This window comes from Rhinolophus ferrumequinum, chromosome 4 (genome assembly GCF_004115265.2).
Source record: "Rhinolophus ferrumequinum isolate MPI-CBG mRhiFer1 chromosome 4, mRhiFer1_v1.p, whole genome shotgun sequence".
Lineage (NCBI taxonomy): Eukaryota > Metazoa > Chordata > Mammalia > Chiroptera > Rhinolophidae > Rhinolophus > Rhinolophus ferrumequinum.
The window spans coordinates 21959713-21980322 of NC_046287.1; the positions used below are offsets into that span (position 1 = coordinate 21959713).

At 33.8% G+C, this 20610-nt stretch overlaps 1 protein-coding gene across 1 annotated transcript in view; it reads right to left on the reverse strand.

Moving 5' to 3' along the window:
* Nucleotides 1–20610, reverse strand: part of KLHL1 (kelch like family member 1) — a 298324-nt gene that overhangs the window by 14365 nt on the left and 263349 nt on the right. The window contains exons 8-9 of the mRNA XM_033103722.1: nt 20249–20411; nt 7112–7324 (exon numbers count right to left, since the gene is read on the reverse strand). Coding sequence (XP_032959613.1) covers nt 7112–7324; nt 20249–20411 — 376 coding nt within the window. The remainder of the gene's footprint in view (nt 1–7111; nt 7325–20248; nt 20412–20610) is intronic.

Genomic DNA, 20610 nt, shown 5'->3' on the forward strand with positions numbered 1-20610 from the left:
AGAAAGCAGGGACAAGCTAAGCAACGTTTCCTTTCCTCTGTGATCTAGTATTCTCAGTAGAGCTATAAACTGTTATCAATCAACAGATTATGGAGCATACCTAGGGGATCTGAATGCTAGTTAAAACTCACTTTTAAAATAAATACCGTTGACAGTTCAAAACTAAGGAGCAATATATTATATAAACACTTTATCTAGTACAACAGAAAACTATTACTAACACTGTGAGCCCAGATTATGTAATTTTAAGTAGCCTCTCTCAACATGAAAATGAATTTTACAGTTTGATCACAGGATTGATGTCTTTCCATCTACATAGGATATGACATGTTTCATCTATATGTGTACACCTACCTTTTCACAGAATTATTCTTCTCCTTCCTTCAAAGCATGTGGATAAATTATCATTATGCCAACTTTCCAGGCAGAATATTTAAGGACAACAGATTATTGTCACTCCCTGTGTCTAGCTGACCATGTCAAAGATAACATTTGCCTCATAAATCATTGAGGCAAATATGTAACACACATATATAAATCAGTATAGCTATTGTATCATTAATAAGTGTAGCATCCTGATAGGGGCCCTATATATGTGGCCTGTCATAGCATCTCCATCTTTTGTATATATGTCTACTGAAAATTGGAACATAATCTGTTATCAAACAAATAGCAAAGATTATGCATACACAGTGATGGAAAAACAGTATCAATGATAAACTAGTTAGTCTTTTCATGCTATACTCATCTGCCTGGCTCCAACAATAAAATCTTAAGAAGAAAAAGAAATATGCTATTAAAAGTGCAAAAGCTCCTTCTTAACATTTTAACTTTAAACTATTCAAGTAATTACTGTTTTGTAGAAAATTTAGGATCTCGCATATGTCAAAAAATGAGTTAAGACATTAATATGCAACATAGGCCCAGGACAAGCATCCATAATTTAAATAAAAAGTAAGTCACTCCTTTATCATCTATTTCACTATTTAGAAATGCTATAATTCTTAAATTATGTCTGAACCAAAAAAGATAAAATGATAAAGAGAAATGGAAGAATCCAAAATTCCATTCTTACCTTATATATTTATGTTTTTGATAATTTTTAAAGAATCGTTTAAGTAAGTAAATAATATATTTATCCCTGTATATCAGGGAAAATCTTAAATTATTTCATTTTTAGCAGAGATCTAAAGATTTTATAAAACACTGAGCCATGTCTTGACAGTAATATATTAAACATCATCATTTAGATGACTTTCTGATATGACTAGAGCAGATTTTGGTAGAGTTTGAAGAAAAGTTTTATATTTTTTGTAAGCAATATATCAAAAATGGTGATACTTATTTTTAAGTGTTTGGATGATAAGACATAATGATATAACGTTCAATTAATATACGAACATTTAGTTAATATGTTAGCCACCTTCAAAATTTGTCTGGGTACTGACTATATGCCTCCAATATATGTAAATAATTGATATACAACCTATGATGGTGGAAATGGGTATTCACATGCAAATAAAGAACTAACAAACAAAAATCTATCTGTATGTCTTTACATGAGTCCATCCATCCATCCATCCATCCATCTGTCCATCCATCCACCTATCCATCATTCATTTTATCTATCATCTATCTAGTAGTCTATATAACTACCTACTTATAGTATACTTTAATGTGCTTTTTCTTGTGAGAAATTCGAGGCCTGTTTTTCTTAGTGTCTGACTGATTCAATAAATGTTTGTTGAGTGCTTACTCTGTGCCAGGAATAGTGCCAAGTGAAAGGATGCAGGCATAGACAAGCTAATCCTGATTATTACCAGCACATAGAACCTAGTTTAGTAGAAAAAGTGATGTAAAACAAAGGATTTTTTTCACTATACTATTGATAATTGGCATAAATAAAAATTCCATTGTGTTTTCAGATCAAATCTGCATCATGAAAAGATCCCTTTGGCTACTATGAGGAGAAAAGACTGGTGAAAATGAGAGTGGGTGTTACAAAGGCACTCTCAGTGCCTGTTATATCTTGACATCTCTCTCCTAACAGGCCTTGTCACTGGGATGAAGATTCGAGGGCAAAAGTGGTTCTGATCTGTTACTGGCCAGCGATGGAACTGATGCCTTCCAACATATTTTCTGATCCATCGCCTGGTTTCTAGTTTGTCTCTAATCTTCAAGCTCTAATGGCTTATTTCTTTGTCTCTTTCTTCTAATACATTTTAAGCACTATTTAGCACAGTGAAAAATGCATGCAAAACAATGTTTATTGAATAAGTCAACAGATGGATGAATGTACTTTTCCTAATGGATCACACCTCCTGGGTCTAAATTCTGCCAGAACTTACTGCATCATTTGAACATTGATTTTTCTCCCCCTAAGATGCTATCACTAGATGAGGCTCAGCTACAAAACTAGTTTTTGCAGTTCCATAACCTATTCTAAAGTCCCTGTTCTTGTTCAGATCCCGCCTTGTTACCTGCTCTGATTTGAGGTGCCAATGTTCTTTGTGTTTGAGGCAGCCAGAGTCTTCACATTTTTTTATAACTATCACATGACTGTAGTTTAACACCACCATTATATAATACCTTTACATTTCCATAAGAAATCATTGACATACAATAACATTTTTCTACCCACCTAGCTATCAATTTATCTATAAAACAGCATTGCACACTATTTCTTAATGATTTGTTTGCCTATAATTATATGCTAAAAACTATACATCATATGTAGAAAATAATTCTACAGAGGTACCATTATCTATCTTGATTTATTGATTATTTACATATGAAATAATCAATATGTAATATGTTATAGGAAGTGCAAAAATGCTATTAATCTGACACGTACTATGAGCTCATGTAAGAATCATGATAATGCTTGTGCTTCTGCATTACTTAAGCTGCTTGTAACCACTGCATTCTTATAACTTAAATTAGCTACACATATTTAAATCTAATTTTGCATCATAAATGTATTCCTAGACTAAATTATTTATGCCTCTGCTCACAAACAACATTTCAATACATTATACAGTAAAGTTAGATGAGAATATGTGTGTAAAATATCATTTCATTAGTAGCATTTATATAAGATATTCACAGGAAAAGCTGGAGCCTCATCATACTCATCTCCTCTGTCATTTTTCCCAAGAATTTAGCAGTGGAAAATGAGAATGAGCTGTCAGTCTATTAGCAGCATTTTGAAAATAAATGATTTTATGTTGGTGTGTATAAAAGTATGCATCTGTTTATTTGGATTCTGACCACTATCTCACTATAACACCTGTAATTCCTAATTTCACTGGACAAGAGGATGTTGAAGTTAAACTATGGTGAGCTTAATGCCCTCCCCTATGTGTATACACCCATAAATCCACAGTCAATTTCACAGAGTAGCATTATCGTTAAACAGGTTTCTGTATTTTATCCAAGAAGTGGCTTAAGTATGAACAGAACCTGTTCACTAAAAGCTATCTCTTGCAATCGACCTTTTCTCAATTCCAATAATCATATATCCTTAGAAAAATAAAGGCTCATAAGTAATGAGAGAGAATACCTTTGTCCCACTGACTATACCACTTACAAGCATAAATAACATATATATATATATATATATATATATATATATATACACACACATATATATATATATATTCTTTATACTATACATATTTTTTTTAATATTAAGAGAAAAATTGTCTTGTTATTCAGTGCAATCCGCCAAATATCTTGTTATTTTTCTGGATACAATTTAGGATACAATTCTCCCATCCTAATGATGTTCCCTGTGGCCATGTGACTGGTTTATCATCAAAGTATGAACAAAAGAGAATTGTATTACTTGCAGGTGGAATCTTGAAAACCCAGCCAACAGTTTACTACACTGGCTTTTTCCTTCTGATGTGGAGACCAGGAGTGCTCATATTGCAGCTTAAATGTCATTCTGGGCACCAGAATAATAACATCATGGAGTTGTCACGGACATGTAGCATGAGTAAGAAAAAGCACGATGGTATTAAATCACTCAGTTTTGAAGTTATTGGTTACAATCGAATTACTTATCCTATCCCAGCTGATAAAGCAATTAACCTCAATACTCCTATTCTCACTTCCTTGTATATCAATGTGTGTTCTTCCATAGTAAGAAATATCACCATAAGCTTCTCTAACTCTCTAATTCTTACTGCACACAATATAATAGTTGTAAGTGATGCACAATCTTCAAAGAGAACTTAGCAATAACCATGCCAGGAAGTGTCTGGGTTGTTGAACCAAACCTAAAGCCCAGATTCCTTTTCACTCCAGTTTCTGGGCATTTGGCCATTTACGAAGAGTGAAAGGAGGGCCTACGTTTCTTCCTATACTACAATTATAGACAATCTAGTTCTCATAAGTCTGTCTTGCGTTAAGAAATGCATTGCATAAAACAAGAAGTCCATAATTCACCTTTGAGAGCTTGAAGGGAATAGTAGCACAAACAAGACAGTATGAAATAGAACAACAAACAAACAAACTTTCTAATTAAAAAAAAATTTAACAAACATTGATAAATTTAATAAATTACTTAAAGTTGAATTTTAACCAACTTTTTATAAATATATATTAAGGACAAATTTAAAGATTATGATCTTGTAGAAAAAATATAGTGTTTTAAATCATTATTACTTGAAGAAAAAAGGAGCAAAGGAATGAAGGAGAAAATAAAGGCAGGAAAGGAAGGAAGGAAGGAAGTGAAGAAGAAAGAAAGGAAGGAAGGAAGGAAGGAAAGAAGAAAAGAAGGAAGGAAAGAAGGAGAGAGAATGAAAGTGGGTGTGTGTGTGTGTGTGTGTGTGTGTGTGTGAGACAAAGCGCGCAAAATACTTCTAGGAATTTAATTTATATTTCTTAAATTATGCAGTTTTAAAAATCACTTTAATTATCCCTATCATGTTCCAGATATTGCCTAGGTACTGGGAATACAAAATGACAAAGGAGTTAGAATGACCACAACTCCTTTACAGAGCTTAGAGTCTGGAGATGGAAACAGAAAAAGTATAAGCCAACAAATATAAGAATTTTAAATTGTTATATGTGTTGTGAAGGAAATTAACACTGTTCCGGAATAGAAAAAAACACAGTGGATCTACTTTTGATAGTGTGGTCAGGGAAGGCCTTCGCTGAGAGCTGAAGAATGAGAAGATATTAGCAAAAGGATGTTCCAGCAAAAGGGAACACTTTGCGCATAGGTCCTGACACAGAAAAGAGCTGTTTAAAGAACTGAAACAAAGCAAAGATGATAGAGGCAAGGTGATCAATGGTGAGACAAGTAGGTCTGAGAGGGAGAAAAGAGGTCTGTGATAGGCAGGAAACACATATTATGGGCCATGGATGAAGTCTGCTTTTTAGGTCTGGATGCAGTATGAAACCAACTCAAGTTTCATAAAGACCACTCTGGCCACTGTAAGGGAAGAGACGGAGGGGCAGGAATGGGTGAGGGGAAATACATGTTAGAAGATAGTTGTTGTGCTGCAGGGGAGAGGTGATGATGGAGGCTTGGATCAGGCTGGCAGCAATGTAGATTGGGGAGACAGACTAGAGAGACATTTTGGAAGAGGACTCAACAGATTTGGGGGAGTAACTGGCTGTGGGAAATGGAGAAGTTGCCCACTCAAGGGTGACATTCAGGTTTCTGTCCTGAGCAACAGATGGTACCATTTGTTTAAAAGGAAGGCCTAAGTAGAGAAAGTTTGTGGGGACCTGGGGAGGATGAGAATGAAGAGTTCTGTTTTGAACAGTAATGTCTAAAATAAATCCAAGTAGAAATGGGCTGGTGGTTGGTTAGATATGCACGTGTGGAGCTCTGAGGAGAGAATTGGAAGCCATTACTACACTGAAGGCACTGCAAGCCATAGAAGGGAGTATAACAAAAGGAGGTCCAGAATTAAGCTCTTCAACAACAACAACCAGTGATCTCAGCTAAGATTCAAACAGATCCATCAAGGAACCATCTATAAAATGGATTTGGGGATGGTTGCAAATGAGGGTGGGAGGATAGCTAAGAATTCCATCACATTACGTCAGCCAAGTGCAAGGCAAGCCTGGACCAGTATAAGGGAGAACTGACCCTTTTTCTCTTCTCATCATATACTCTCTCCCATGGCATTCTCATTTCATCTCCTAATGTCAACTGTTGCCCCTACATCTATATTTCAGTCCTGATACTTCTACTTGCTTGCTAAACATCACATTTTGGGTGTCCCACCAGTACCTCAAACCAAAAGATTCAGTCAAATCCAGCTCATTTGTTCCATTTTCCTCATTGCCATTTTTATACTCCTACTCCCACTGATGGTGCCAATAAGGAAGTATGAGGTGGAGCTGTCATTGAGTCTGTTCCCTCGTCTTCCTTTCTGTTTTCCTTAATGAGTAAGTTCACAAATCCTGTTGATTACACATCAGTAATATTATTTAATCTGGCTCAGTTTCCATTTGTAAAGTATAGTCACTTTTAAAAGTACCCAATAATAAAAATGCTATAATAATAAAGAAAATGCTTTTAATCAAGATACAGTGTTACTGTTTATTTGTTTGTTTGTTTTAAGAACTTTATTCTCTTCAAATCTTTCTCCCCAAAATTTATCTTTGGACTAAGCTATAGTATGAAAAAAAAAAGTTAAGACAGTTTGCAGACTGGCAAAGCCATTCAACCTTAGCAGAAGGAGTTATTTTGGTTCTACTTTTATCTTTCATGTTTAGGAATGAATTACTGAAAGCAGAGATAGAAATAGAGATAGATAGGAAAGGTTAGGGTCATCTATTTCATCTCCTTGTTTGTGCCAGGAAGATTTTTGTTTGTTTATTTGTTTGTTTTGGGGAGGATTGTTTGTTTGTTTATTTGTTTTAATGTCAAATGCCTGTGAGATGTTGTACAATAAAAGTCTTAGATTACAACATTTCAATCATTTTTGTAAGGCAATTGATGATCTTTCAAGTTGCTATCTGCATTTTTCTCTGAGGTGCTTTCCACAAAAAAAAAATAAATAAATAAAAATAAAAATAAATTCGCTTGAATTAGGCACCAGTGTAACTAGTGTCTTTCACTATGGCAGTGCCCTTGAGGTCTTACCTTTCTACATAATCTAGTAGCCGGGAACAGTGATTTGAAGCAGGAGCATCATGACCTCCTACTGCATAAAGAAAGCCATCGCATGTGGCCACTCCAACACCCCCTCTTCTTTTACACATCGGAGCACACATGTTCCACTTATTTGTATGAGGATCATAATACTCCATTGAACTCAAACAAGAACTTCCATCACGACCTCCGACTGAATACAACCTAAAAACACAATTGGGAAAACATGGTTTAATACTACAGTCTGAATGACAAAGTGCAGAAAAGGAAAAGTCCTTTAAAAAGTAAACGTTAATCACTGTATGAGCCTCACTGTATTTGAAATACTTTCTTCACTTGGAAATCTTTGTGAAAGTTACTCTATAAATGATTACATAAGCCTGGAATTCCCATCATTCTACTATGCAGTATACCAGGTGAAATTAAAACAACTACAATATTCTACCTTCTATTATTTCTAGAACGTCACATCTAACATAATGAAATCCTGTTAACATATTATTTTAATAAAAGTTGAGGAATGGTTATTTAAAATATAGAATAAGATGTATTTACCTCTAATATTCTTTGAAAATGATCATAATCAAAAGAAAACTGATTATCTTACTTGATCAGCATTTGATTTGCATTAGCAAATATATCTTGCCTATTCCTTGTGTTTTGTCCCCACAGTTTAGAATGCCAAATAAGTGGAATAATCTAAACAAATATTGTCATGACACCCACTTCCTTAATCTGTGCCTATACTGTAGCTAACGTGCTACATAGATAAACAAGACTTTACAGGAAAAAGTGTGCAGTGATGTTTGATTGAATATCACTGAAACTCAATTGAAAGTCATTTTGCTAATTATTTCATTAGTGCAAAGTATGCTATGAACCCAAGAAAATAAGTACTACAACATAAATGATATTTAAATAATGAGAAATACATTGTCTATTCCTAATAAAATAGATCTTGTCTGTTTGATCATAGGCATCAAAATTTTATCACTATAAAGAACAGAGTTGAATTTATTTAGTCACTCGTTCAACATATATCTTCGAATGCCGAGTATGTACCACAAACTGTCCAAAGTTTTCTGACTATACCCATGAACAGAACAGGAAACAAACCCCGTATTCAATTCTGCAGGAGTGAGCAGACATAACATAAAAATATATATATATATATATATATATATATATATATATATATGTGTGTATAAATATATATATATGTGTATAAATATATATATATGTGTATAAATATATATATATATATATATATATATAATATATGTTATATATGTCTGTAGAAAGTGCTAAGCGCTGTAGACATAGATAAAATAAACCTAAATTACATACTTCTTTGAAAGTATGGAAATGCTGTAGTGGGGTCAGAAGCACAACTGGTAGAATGGTGTTATGTTTATAATTTTAAATATATGGTCAGAAAAGGTCTCATTAACATATGATGATGTTCGCACAAAACTTTGAAGAAGAAGGTAGTGATTGGAGGAAGTTCAGGAATATCTAAGTTGAGAAGATTCGAGGAAGACTGAACAGTTGAGTACAAAGGTCTTGGAACAGTAAGGAAGCCAGAGTGGCCGGAGCAGAAATTGAGGGTAGTATGTCAGATAAGGTGAAAAAGGTGAGGGTACAGGGTGGACCTCCAACAGGTGTTTGTAGACCTTTACCCTGAGTGAAACAGGAAGCCTTAAGATGATTTTGAGTACAGGAGTGCTATGACTTGCTTATGTTTGAATAAGATTAGATGCTGTGGGATTTTTGACTTACTACTGGACATTATGCTTAATATGTTGGTAAATAGATTTAAATATATACTTTTCAGTTTCTAAGTTAATGCACAAGAAGACATCACTTAGCATATAAAATAATTCAAATCTTAGATTTACAAACGCATGCTCTAATATCCTTTAATAACTAAAATAATGATGTTTAAACTGATTTCAAATCCGGGAGACATTTTTTTAAAAAAACTGTTCGTGTTTGTCTTAATGCCTCCGTGATAAAATGTTTCTGATTGCCCAAGGGTGACTTTTATGAATATAATGCCTATTTGCTTGATTACTCACATGTTGTTTGCTAGCTCTCAAACTTGCAATATGTTGAAATTAGCCAATAGGAGAATTTTAAGGGACAAGTATTAGACAATCTAGCTTGCAAAGGCACCCAGAAGTGAAATAAATATTCACTCAGAAGTCTTTATCTTCCTAAACACTTTATAAATATGAACTTCTTTTATTTGTATGTTGTATTTAAATTGGAGATCTAACTCAAAGGAAGTTCGCATATGCCATAATTTTGAGATATTATTAAAAGCTAACTATATTTTTGCAGGAATTTTATTTATTGGGTAAATATCTTCACACAAGGCACATAGCACAGTCCCTGAAACATAGTTAATACATAAAAATACCATCCTCCTTTTTCTATTGTTTTGAAAGAATTGTTGACTTCAAGCTGCTCTATTTATATACATTACAATGATAAATTACAGTATTGATATATATAAACTCAACATTGCTGATAATACATTATTTCTGTGCAATCATATATCATGAATTTTCTCTTTCTGAAATTATTAAAATGTTAACATATACGAATATATAGCTAAATGCATATTAAAACGTAGTGATAATATAACACATTGATTACATTATAGGACTCAAATATTGAGCCTATTAGTATAGCTTATTATTTGGAAATTAAATGTTCCTGCAAAGTTCACCAGTGGCAACATTATTGACTTATTTTATACATAAATAAACATATGTACATATATATATATATGTACATATATATATATGTATGTATATGTATATTACAAACCACTATCCTTTCAGTCTCTCTTCTGTGTCAACCCTCCCCTAATAAAGTTCAGTAACACTAGGGATTGTACAAGAAAATTTTATATAATGCCTTGATAAACATGACCTAATATTTGATATTCCTTTTGTAAAATAAATGTTTGATATATGGTAGTTGTTATTTTATAAATTATTTACTAAAGCCTAATCAAGGTTATCAATGGTTTCTTTCATTTGATTAATAATGAAGTTAGTGTAATTTTAATAATATAATATAAATTATTGATTAGTACCAGGGAAAAACTAGTTGAAAAGACTAAATATTCTGAATTTTGCTCAAGAACCATCTTTGAAAAAGAAATTAAATTGTAAGTTGTGCAAAGATAAAATAGTATCCTTTTTGACTTCTTTATGGATCCATTGTTAAAATTAATAGACGCATTTCAATGCTTAAACATGTTTTGAAAATTATGCACTTTACAAATGTATGTATTAACCAACAATATCTGTAATCCACTTATTTTGAAAGATAAATTTGCTAAGTGACTAAGAACTAGAATGTAAAAATAAATAGCAATAATAATAACTATTACTATAGCTATTATTAAAGTTAAAAACAAATAACCAAGGGATAGAAACAGTATACTCGAAGCAGTTAGAATAGATGCTAAAACGTACTCACAAAATTTCATGGACAATTACCAAAGGTTATCTTCTCAAGTCTCCCTTTACAATCTATTTAATTATTGTTTAGATTGATTTCCTGTTTTGTTTTACTACAGTGACAAATTAGACGTTGAGAATCTGAAGAGGAAAGAAAAATCTCATGCTAGAAGTAAATGCACTGACAACATAGGAAGTGACAGCTGACAGTTTCACAGCAAGAAAGGAGATGTGACATTTTAACTTAGAGTTGAAAGATGAGTAGACATTTCTAAGATGAAGAAATAGGAAGAAAGTATTATAAGTAAAAACAAGGAGCATGAAGGGTCATAGCAGGTGATAAATAAAGAGTGGCAGTATGTCATATTGATGGAAGGGGTGGTGGTGAAGGAAGAGAAAGAAGAGATGCAGGTGGCAAGATGAAAATATTAGACTGAGAATGAAAGGGGTTGTATGCTATGTTATAGAGCTGGAGTTTCATTCTGAAGTAATAAGAAAATGACAGCAAAATAACAGTTTAAAATCATCAGGGTCATACTTCAATTTGCTGTGAATATTGACCAGTATACGCCTTGCATGCCCCAAATTGGCAGAAGATCAGAAATATTCCTGACTTAAGAAACCTCTTTAGAATTTTGCTGAGAATGACAAGAATCTGAGTCTTTCCTACTACTTTTCCTAAATTATGTGTTTATTCAGCTTAAAGATAAGTTTTAGCTAAAGTTTAGTGACCAGGCCTCAGTATTTTGAGACCTAGGTGCCCTGTGCCCATCTAAGTGAGTGCCACATGTTTACTATTTTACTACCTACAATATTTCAGTTGCAGGAAACAGATCCTGTATTAGTTAGGATATGAGTTCAAATGTGTGGCTTTGCAGGTGTTGAGACCCTGGCTGTTTCCCATATCATCTGTAGAGTACGAACATTTGTCACAAGCTGAAGAGTCTAAAATTGTACCCTACTTGTAAGCAAACAAATTAGCCTTCTGCAGTTTCATAGATACTGGAAAAAGACACAAGATTCCCAGGTCGGAGAAAGATGACTACTACTCACAACATAATAGACAGCACGAGCTTCATGTTCACATTTGTTCTTCTTGCCTCGCCCACCCCCCGCCCCCAAGTCCCACCAGGATGACACAGAGAGATGCAGGTAAATGCGTCAGAGGCTTTTTTTTTTTTTTTTTTTTTTCACATCTGAGGAACACTGAGTGTAGTAAAAGCTAATTCCTTAAAAGACACTACCAAAAAATATGCCCAACCTATGCTCTGAAGGGAGACACTATTATTCTGATCAAGGAATACATTTCTCTGCCCCAAAGAAAGACACTGTACCTTCCAAAGCTGTTTGATTTAAAAATATTCTTTAAAAGATAATATGGAAAAAAAAAGTTGCCAGTACTTATTGCTCATAAAATGTGCACTAATGCTAAAACACCACTGCAGAATTGTCTACAAACCCCCTTGTCCTGATATCCTAAGGTAGCCCTCACTATCACAACCACAGTTCAAACAGCAGAATGAAGGAAATGTAGAATAAGAAGCACACCCTTTCCCTTTAAGAATTCATCTTTTAAGTTGAACAACTCACTTCACATGTGCCATTAGCCTGACCTTAGTCACATGGCAATGCCTAATTAATAAAGTGCTGGAAAATGTTGTTCTTATTTTTGGTGATCATTTGCCCACCTAACAACTGGTGTTTATATTATCGTATGAAAAGGAGTGAATGAGTATTAGGAGACACTTAGTGTTTCTGACACAGCACTAGATATTTTCCAGTCCTGTGTGCCATTGTGCATTCTATCCTAAATACCTTTTTGCTACAATAGCTAGGTTATTTCTCACTCATGTAGCATCAATCGATTCAGGTAATAGAAAGTCTTTCCTGATACCACTTTGTCTTCCTTCCTGAAATTTAACATTATTTACAATCTGTATCCTAGGTAAAATTATTTAATATTTGTCTTATTTTTCCATAGTGCATATTCCAGCAATGGCTACAGAAAGTGCTTCCAATATCATTATCTAAATATTTGAAGGTCTTGATGATTAGACTTGATATTAACTATAATTTTCACTGATATATTGTTACCAGAAAGTATGTTCAAACATCCCTTCCCTTTCATAATAAAATTATAAGAAGTGCATCGCATAGTATAAAACCTTTGAAGCAATTCTCTAGATCTAGAATGTTGTTATTCTTTGTTTCCCAGTTGATGGAAAATTCTAGAAACTGATCCCGAGTAGGCTTGTCTATAGATTTTACTATCAGGATACCCCAGCATGTGTTCTTCAGTGAACCTTTTCCTGAGAGGTGCTTGTGGGAGAGACTTAGGGTGAAGTAAGTGGGATGTCAGTAAGCTTACAACAACGTGTGCCACTGCTTTTGTTCCTGCTTACTAAGAAATAGTGATACATGGGGCAAACTCAGCCTGAGACATGTTGACATTGTGACATGGCTGGAAAGCAAGGTGGTGGTGGGTTGCAGTTTGGTAGGACACATGTACCTTTATTAGAATGTGACCATATTTCCTAAAGGAGCCTCCCAATTGTAAAGATATAAATTAATCTGGGTCAATTAATCACATCATAAAACATGGTAGACTTCAACGACCTAAAACCTGAGAGAAATGGTCACTTCTGTACTTTATCCCTCCATGTTTTCTTGCCAACTCCCAATCTACACATACTACAATTCTGCATTTCCTTCCTCTGTTGTTTTCTATTTTCCTTTAATATAATGTAAACTCTTTGAAGGCAGATTTGATTTTTTTTTCTTTGATATGTCATCATGGTCAGTATATGCTTATAAATTTGAAACAAAAATTAATGTAGAACTGGCTTTCAGTTCTTGAAAAAGGGTGATTTATGGAACTTGTCAAAAAAGTACTTAAGTTCCATTGAAATAAAATTTTGACAAATGGCAGAAAAAAGTATTAATCATATGTCTTGGGAATACAAAGGAAGGAAAGATTAGTTTTAAATTGGTGAATTAAAAAATGATTTGTAGAAAGGTACAGATTACACTAGGCTTTGGATGATGGAAATATTATAAATGATCTTATTTAGGTAAAAGAAAATAATAATGTATTTTAAATATGTCCAGAAACTTGTTCTCAAAAGCAATACACTGAATCCTGTTAGTACGGATCTTGTTACTTGGAACATTATACATCTAAAGAATGCGGATTGATGAGGCTATCACTCTAGAGAGACTTCAACTCTAGAGAGACTTCAAATGTCTCCAAAGATCAGATGAAAATCTGAGAAGAGAAACCAGTGGGATAGTCAGAAGTTATTAAGGAAAAGGACGATGGGAAGGAAATCTAGGCAGAGAGATGAGTATGTGAAAAGGCAAGAGTGTGATCAACACACGTTTAGGGAATCTGATGATTCAGTACCTCTAGACGTAAGGTTAGTGCTAAGAGTGAAGACTGGAGAAGGAAAGAGAGGTCAAAATCATAGGCACTATAGTCCAGAGTGAAGAATCTGGCAGTAGCTATGCTCAAATAGGGAACCAAAATGAATTCTGTTGTTGCTGTACATTCTAGTACTGAGACATGGTTTATCCAATAATCCCTTTGAACCATTGGAATGCATTTGAGTCAATCTACTGTTCTGATGTAATTTCCTTGAACAATTATAAATTATTCTCTAACCATGGTGATCTTTATCAAATTTAAATGCAACCATGCCACCACCTTGTTTTAATCTTTTACAACATCTTTACTTTAGTATATGAGCTGAGGCCTGCCTTTATATCCAGTCTTTTGGGGCCAGTCTTTCTCGTTATCTTCCAGCCAAATAACGTTTCCTCCACTTGTTTGCATTTCAGATTCAGGGACTCGACACCACAGATTCTTCCTTCTCATTGCAGTTTTTCCTCACTTTCTGGAAGTCTGCTAAATCAATCAAGTCCCAGCTTAAATATATATATATATATATATATATATATATATATATATATATATGCATATATTTGTGTGTGTGTGTGTGTGTGTGTGTGTGTGTGTGTGTATATATATATATATATATTCCCCCCCCTCCCAGGAAGTAATTACAAATCTCTTGAGCCTATTAGTAGCCCCAAGGAAGACTCAACAAACAAGAAGCTTCTTTTTTTTTTAATGTGTAAATCTAAGATAACACAATTTTAATATAAATTGCTTACCATATAAAAGCTTATAAAATTTGGGGTTCCATCTTTCAGAAAAAGAATAGCAAAGTTTGAATATAAAAATAGAAGCAAGGACTTGGAAGGCACGAATCAAGTGACAGGTCCTGAGGCTTGAGTTATTATGCTGGATATTGGGACATACTGGAGAAAACAGCTGACATTGACTCCTGATCTTGTGAAAACTTCAAGCTGTATAAGCTTCAGGCTGCAATTGCCTAAATTGCAACTTGCAGAAATTGCCAGTCCAGTGAATATTGTTTACATGAGATTTTGAAAGAATGAGGGAATTAGGTTTGGATAGTGAATCATGAAACAGACTCAGTTGTTTTTATCTGTTTTGGAGATTTTCTAGGGGCCATAGCATACATTTATTAAAATTCAGGCTGATTTACGAATGTTCTTAGACAGTATTAGTATCCGTTTTAAAAGCTAATCTAGGAAATAAAGATAAATAAACCAGAAAGAGCTTTCAGCTACAAAGTAAAGTTTAAAAGAACAAAGCTAAAGCAGAAAGCAAAGAAGGAACAAAAAGAATCTCTAGTGAGGATATTGGAGGGATCTGAGGTTTTACATGACAAACCACCACATCAAAATGTCTGTTCACTGTTTTGTTGCATTTCCGTTATTTATCAAGTAAACCTGTGGCTGTGCTGGCAGAAGATGATGTATCCACCACGTAGCTCAAGCTGTTTGATTAGAAGACTGACCAAAATGTTTCATGAAATTGACAGAATTTTGCTCTTAAATTCATGAGAACACATGGAATCATTTTAAGCCATAAACCAATTTCTTGTTTTCCCACAACGAATGGTATCATACATAATCTAAACTCAAGAAGGATATTCACTGCGTTTATAAGCCTTAATTGAGAGAATTATTCAACATAATATTCAGAGAAGCAATAGTCAGGTTAGGGTGACACATTAGTGAGATGTGAGAATAAAACAAGAGGGATAAAAACACATCAGTAGAGATGAGAAAAAAATAAACAAGTGTCAAAGGGCGATGCTGAAACAATTGACTACTATGGGTCTCAAGTGAAATGTCTTTTTCTAGTGATTATGTTTCTCTTTCAGTAAAACAGAAAAAGCAACAACACATTGGTACAGAGTCATCAAACCACAGAATTTTGAGGGCATTAAATCATACATTTTTTGGGGGGGGGTACGGGGAATACCCATTGTCATGCAGCGTGGCCTGCAGGGTCTCAGCTCCTGCTCCCCACATAAGAACGCAGGATGTGGCTTCCCCAAAAAGTAACACCCACAGGAGCCATAAGTAGGGAAGTCATACCACTATAGTCTCACTGGCAGCCAGGGGAGACACACGCAGTAGTAGCCACACGATCTGCAGTCCGCCTTTCACTTCTCTGCCTGCCAACCAACCAACCAATCAATGCAGCCCCGCAGTTACGTCAGTAGCCAATTGGCTAACCAGTTACAGCTGATGGCCAACCAATCACAGTTGATGGTCATTCACTACCGGAGCCAGCACCTCCCTACCGAGGCCGAGAGCCTGGAAACTACTCTCTGGGACTCTGTCCCTACATCCATATGAGGGATATATTATTTTGCTTTAAAGATAAATATTATTGAAATAAATATCAAATGATTCTAAAACATTTCCATAGAATAGGATTAAAATTTTGAAAAATCTACTTAATTAAAATGTAACCATTTGCAAGATTAAAAACTTTAACTGCTATCACACTCTGATATTTGGGACGAAGAATGGTATCAGAGTAAAACAGGATTTTTTAAGATGTTAACTATCCTAACCGGCCAAAAACAAAACAAAACAAAACAAAATACAAGGTCAACAAAAACAACCTGGATAATGATTTCCATGCATAGCCAATTTAAAAGAGTTATTACAAGAAATTGGATTGCCAATACAGTTATAACAACATGTGAAAATTTGCAAAACATTGTCTATTAAATACTTTACATATTATTTACTCCATTTATTTCTGATTGAGCTTGGAGAAGATTTATTACAAAACAAACCTATATTAAGATATTTCAAAGGAAAGTATTAGGGAAGGATCACAAAACTATAATGCTAGATAATTTTTAAAAATCTAGAATAAGGTGAATAACATAAGTAACTTTAATGTAGTGTGTGTATGTGTACGTGTGTATATGTATTCTCTTAACAGAACAATGTAGCAAATGAATAATATAATAAAAGGGTGAGGATATTTCTTATCCCTATTGAGCAAATTTGCTGTGTCAATGAAATATCTATTTTCTAAAGAATGCAAGGAATGAACCATTAGCAATAGTGTAAATGGTAAGAAAAAAATCATCAATAAACCAATGGACTGTTACTTCTACATAAATATTAGAAAAAATAAACAAGCAATAAAACACTTATGCTTTTCTCTATAGGAATTGTAGAAATTAACATCCAAGATAATATCTGCCCTGTTATTTTATGTTTTACTATCCATGAATATCCAGGGATGCCAAAAAAAATGTATACAAGGGGACACTTTGATCATTGTAGCTCAAGTAGTAGTTCACCATAACCAGAAGTGTCTAGACACTGATAGTAACCATTTTGAGCACCTCTTGTAATTGCAGAAGTCAAACATGACTTGTATTCATCTTTTGTTATCAAGTATATATTGAATATTACAATTTTAATACTTTTTCCTTTCTTAAAATGTGTATACATTTTTGATACCTCCGGGTGTGTGTGTGTGTGTGTGTGTGTGTGTGTGTGTGTGTGTGTGTGTATGTGTGTATACATATGGATATATATATATATATACACATATGGATGGATATATATATATATATATATCCATATATATATATAAAGTAAAATGACAATATTAACACAAAAAAATTGCATTCTCTATGATTGCTATTAAGAGGTATAACATAATTTTTAAAATGTATTAAGAGAGGAGTGGGGAATGGTATGTACCTAATTCACATAGAAACAATTCCAAGAAATTTCTTTTAGATAACTTGTCGAGATCAGATGGAAAGTTGGTAATAAGTTTCAATTCCCTCTTTTGACAGCTCTTAGTATAATTAGGAAGCTATTGGAAGAACATCCCTAACCACTTTTTATACAGCACTCCATCACTATGGAATCAATAGGGTGCATATAATTTGAACACCTTTTCACGCATACACAATGGTTTTCCACAGCAGCAGTGATAGTAAGATTCTGGATTTTTCTTAACTGTAGCCAAAAGGAAATAGCAGGAATATGCACAGATATTATTTAATATTGAAGTTAGTACTAGTGGAAAGTTTGATAGTTAAAACTATGCTGAAGAAAAAAAGTAGCATTACCAGAAACAAAAGTGAAACTAAATTGACAGGTAGCAATTTTCTTTGGCTTTCTATGATTCTGCTCCACCTTTCTTTTCTCATCTAATAGATTTTTGAATTAATAATGGATATTGATATTAAACTTCTAACAAAATATTTGAGAGTAGGGTTTTGAGAACTATTGAACGTACTGACAGTGAGAACAATTAAGACTCTTAAATGTTCTGTGACAGGACAAATCACACAGGTACGTAGGAAAACAAAACAAAGCACAATAAAGCATGGGTAACAGCCTTTCCTTAACATAAGAACATCTTTATTATTCAAGCAAAGAAAGTGTATACTTTACAACTTGTGCTATTTGGGAGAAATAAGTAAACTGTGCTCTCTAAAACATTAAGAAAATATACATTTGGTGATACAAGAGATTTTAAAGATAAGGTGATAACACACTCAATTGAAAAAAGATGCATATGAAGTAGACAGGAAAGCGAGGAGTCAAATAAGGGTATTATGTAAGAAAATTAAAATGCAAATATTTAAGTCTGTGTTGGAAATAATGAAGTACATAAATAAAACGTCAATGATTGAATCTATGATATAGAAGAAAAAGTTTCCCAGTTTACGTGAAAAAGAAATAAAATTACTGGGGAGAAAAGGCATAAAGGTGTTTATAGAAAAGGTTTAAATTAAAATAATTAGAGACTTCTTACATTTAAGGTTTTTAGTTTTTGTTTGTTTTGCATATGATAGATTACCGCATAGTCTTTAAAATTAGAATATCCAAGAGTTTTTAATGCCATGGACATGTTTATTTAGAATTTAAGTGAGAGGAATACTTTCTTTTTTTTAATGCTGTGCTATAATAATAACTTTGTAAACACACACGTATTTAGAAAAAAAAAACATTTAGATTGTCAAAGATTATTAGGAGTAACTAAATTGGACAGGGCAATTCATTCAACATTTACTCAGTAGATACAGTGAATGTGTATTTTTCCCAGGGATATAAAAATGCAGACAGAACAATGCAGACAGGATCTCGACATTTATTGAACACATAGACTAATGAAAAGAGACAAAAAATAACATATGTAATTTCAAGAATAAGTAGTTTGAGATAGAGTGCAGGGTGGTCTATTTTAAATATGATGGATCATAAATAACTCTATGAATAATGAGAAAGATCCAGGTGGGAATAGTGTCTCTGACAAAGAACAGAGCGCATTCAAAGGGATTGAATTGGTCAAGCTTGCCATATCGATACACATAGATAAAAGGGCAATTTGGCTGACTTCTAGAGAAAAGATGAAGAGTAGGCAGGGACAATATTCAGTGGGTCCCTTTCAGTAAGATCTACATTGTAGTCTAACTGCAAAAAGAAGTGCTTGAAGAGGACTGACATTATTTGCATTCGTAAAAGGATTGCTCTGACGACTTTAGCAAATGGCCTTCAGAGGAAAGAGAAGTGCAGAGAACAACAATGACTAGCTTTTGCAGTTTCCCACTCTAGAGGAGATGTTATTAACTTTGTTTAGGGTAGGGGTTCTCATGGAAATTAGGGGTAGTATATTTTACCATTCCCAAAGAATATTAGGCAATGTGTGGAGACCTTTCGGTTGTCATATTGGAGTGAGAGTAGAGCTGGCATCTACAGGATAGAAGCTCCTAATGCTGTCAAACCCACTACAATGCACAAGAATGAGAGCCTCAGCCCCAACAAAGAATTATCTGGACCAAAATATCCACAGTATTAAGGGTGAGAATTCCTGATTGAGGGTGAATGGAATGGAAGTGGTAAAGTGGACAGACTGGTATAATCATGCAAAATACATATTGAGCGCAACACTTCTAGTAGCTTTTGAAGGCTCCTTAAACTATTTTAACAGAAAGAATATAAATTTGCAGATCTTTAGTCAACATAATTCTCATGAAATATATTTCATACTTCTTTAACTAGCAATGAATGTGAAGAAGTTTTGATTTCTGTTTTACATGGAGAGACACCCAGAAACATATGCAGTCTCGATTTGTCAATTATCCATGAAGACTTTTAAAAAAAAAATCAAAAATTGAAGTTATTTAATTAGATTTTTATCAAACCAACCTACTAAAAGTTATTTTAAAAAGGATCTTTACTCAAAAACTCATTTTTTCAGATAAACGAGGAAAAATCTACTTACTTGCCATTCAGTGCTGCTACACCAACTGTGCTTCGGGCAATTGACATACTGGCCACAAAAGTCCACTGCTGACTTTGGGGATCCCACCTCTCCACTGTATTCAGATAGCTCCAGCCATCATGGCCTCCCACGGCATAAATAGGGCCTTCAAGTACTGTCACACCTAAAACATTGGAGAAATGAAAACTGAATAGATTTATTTCACAGTGATATTTTAAAAATCAAATGGGTAGCAAAAAACCATGTTTCTATTTAGAATAGGCTGTAGCTGTTAAGAAACAAATGCAATGAGGTAGAAACTATTTACTAAAATTGAATGATTTTATTAAAGTGAAAAAAAAATAATTTAGAACCAAAAATAA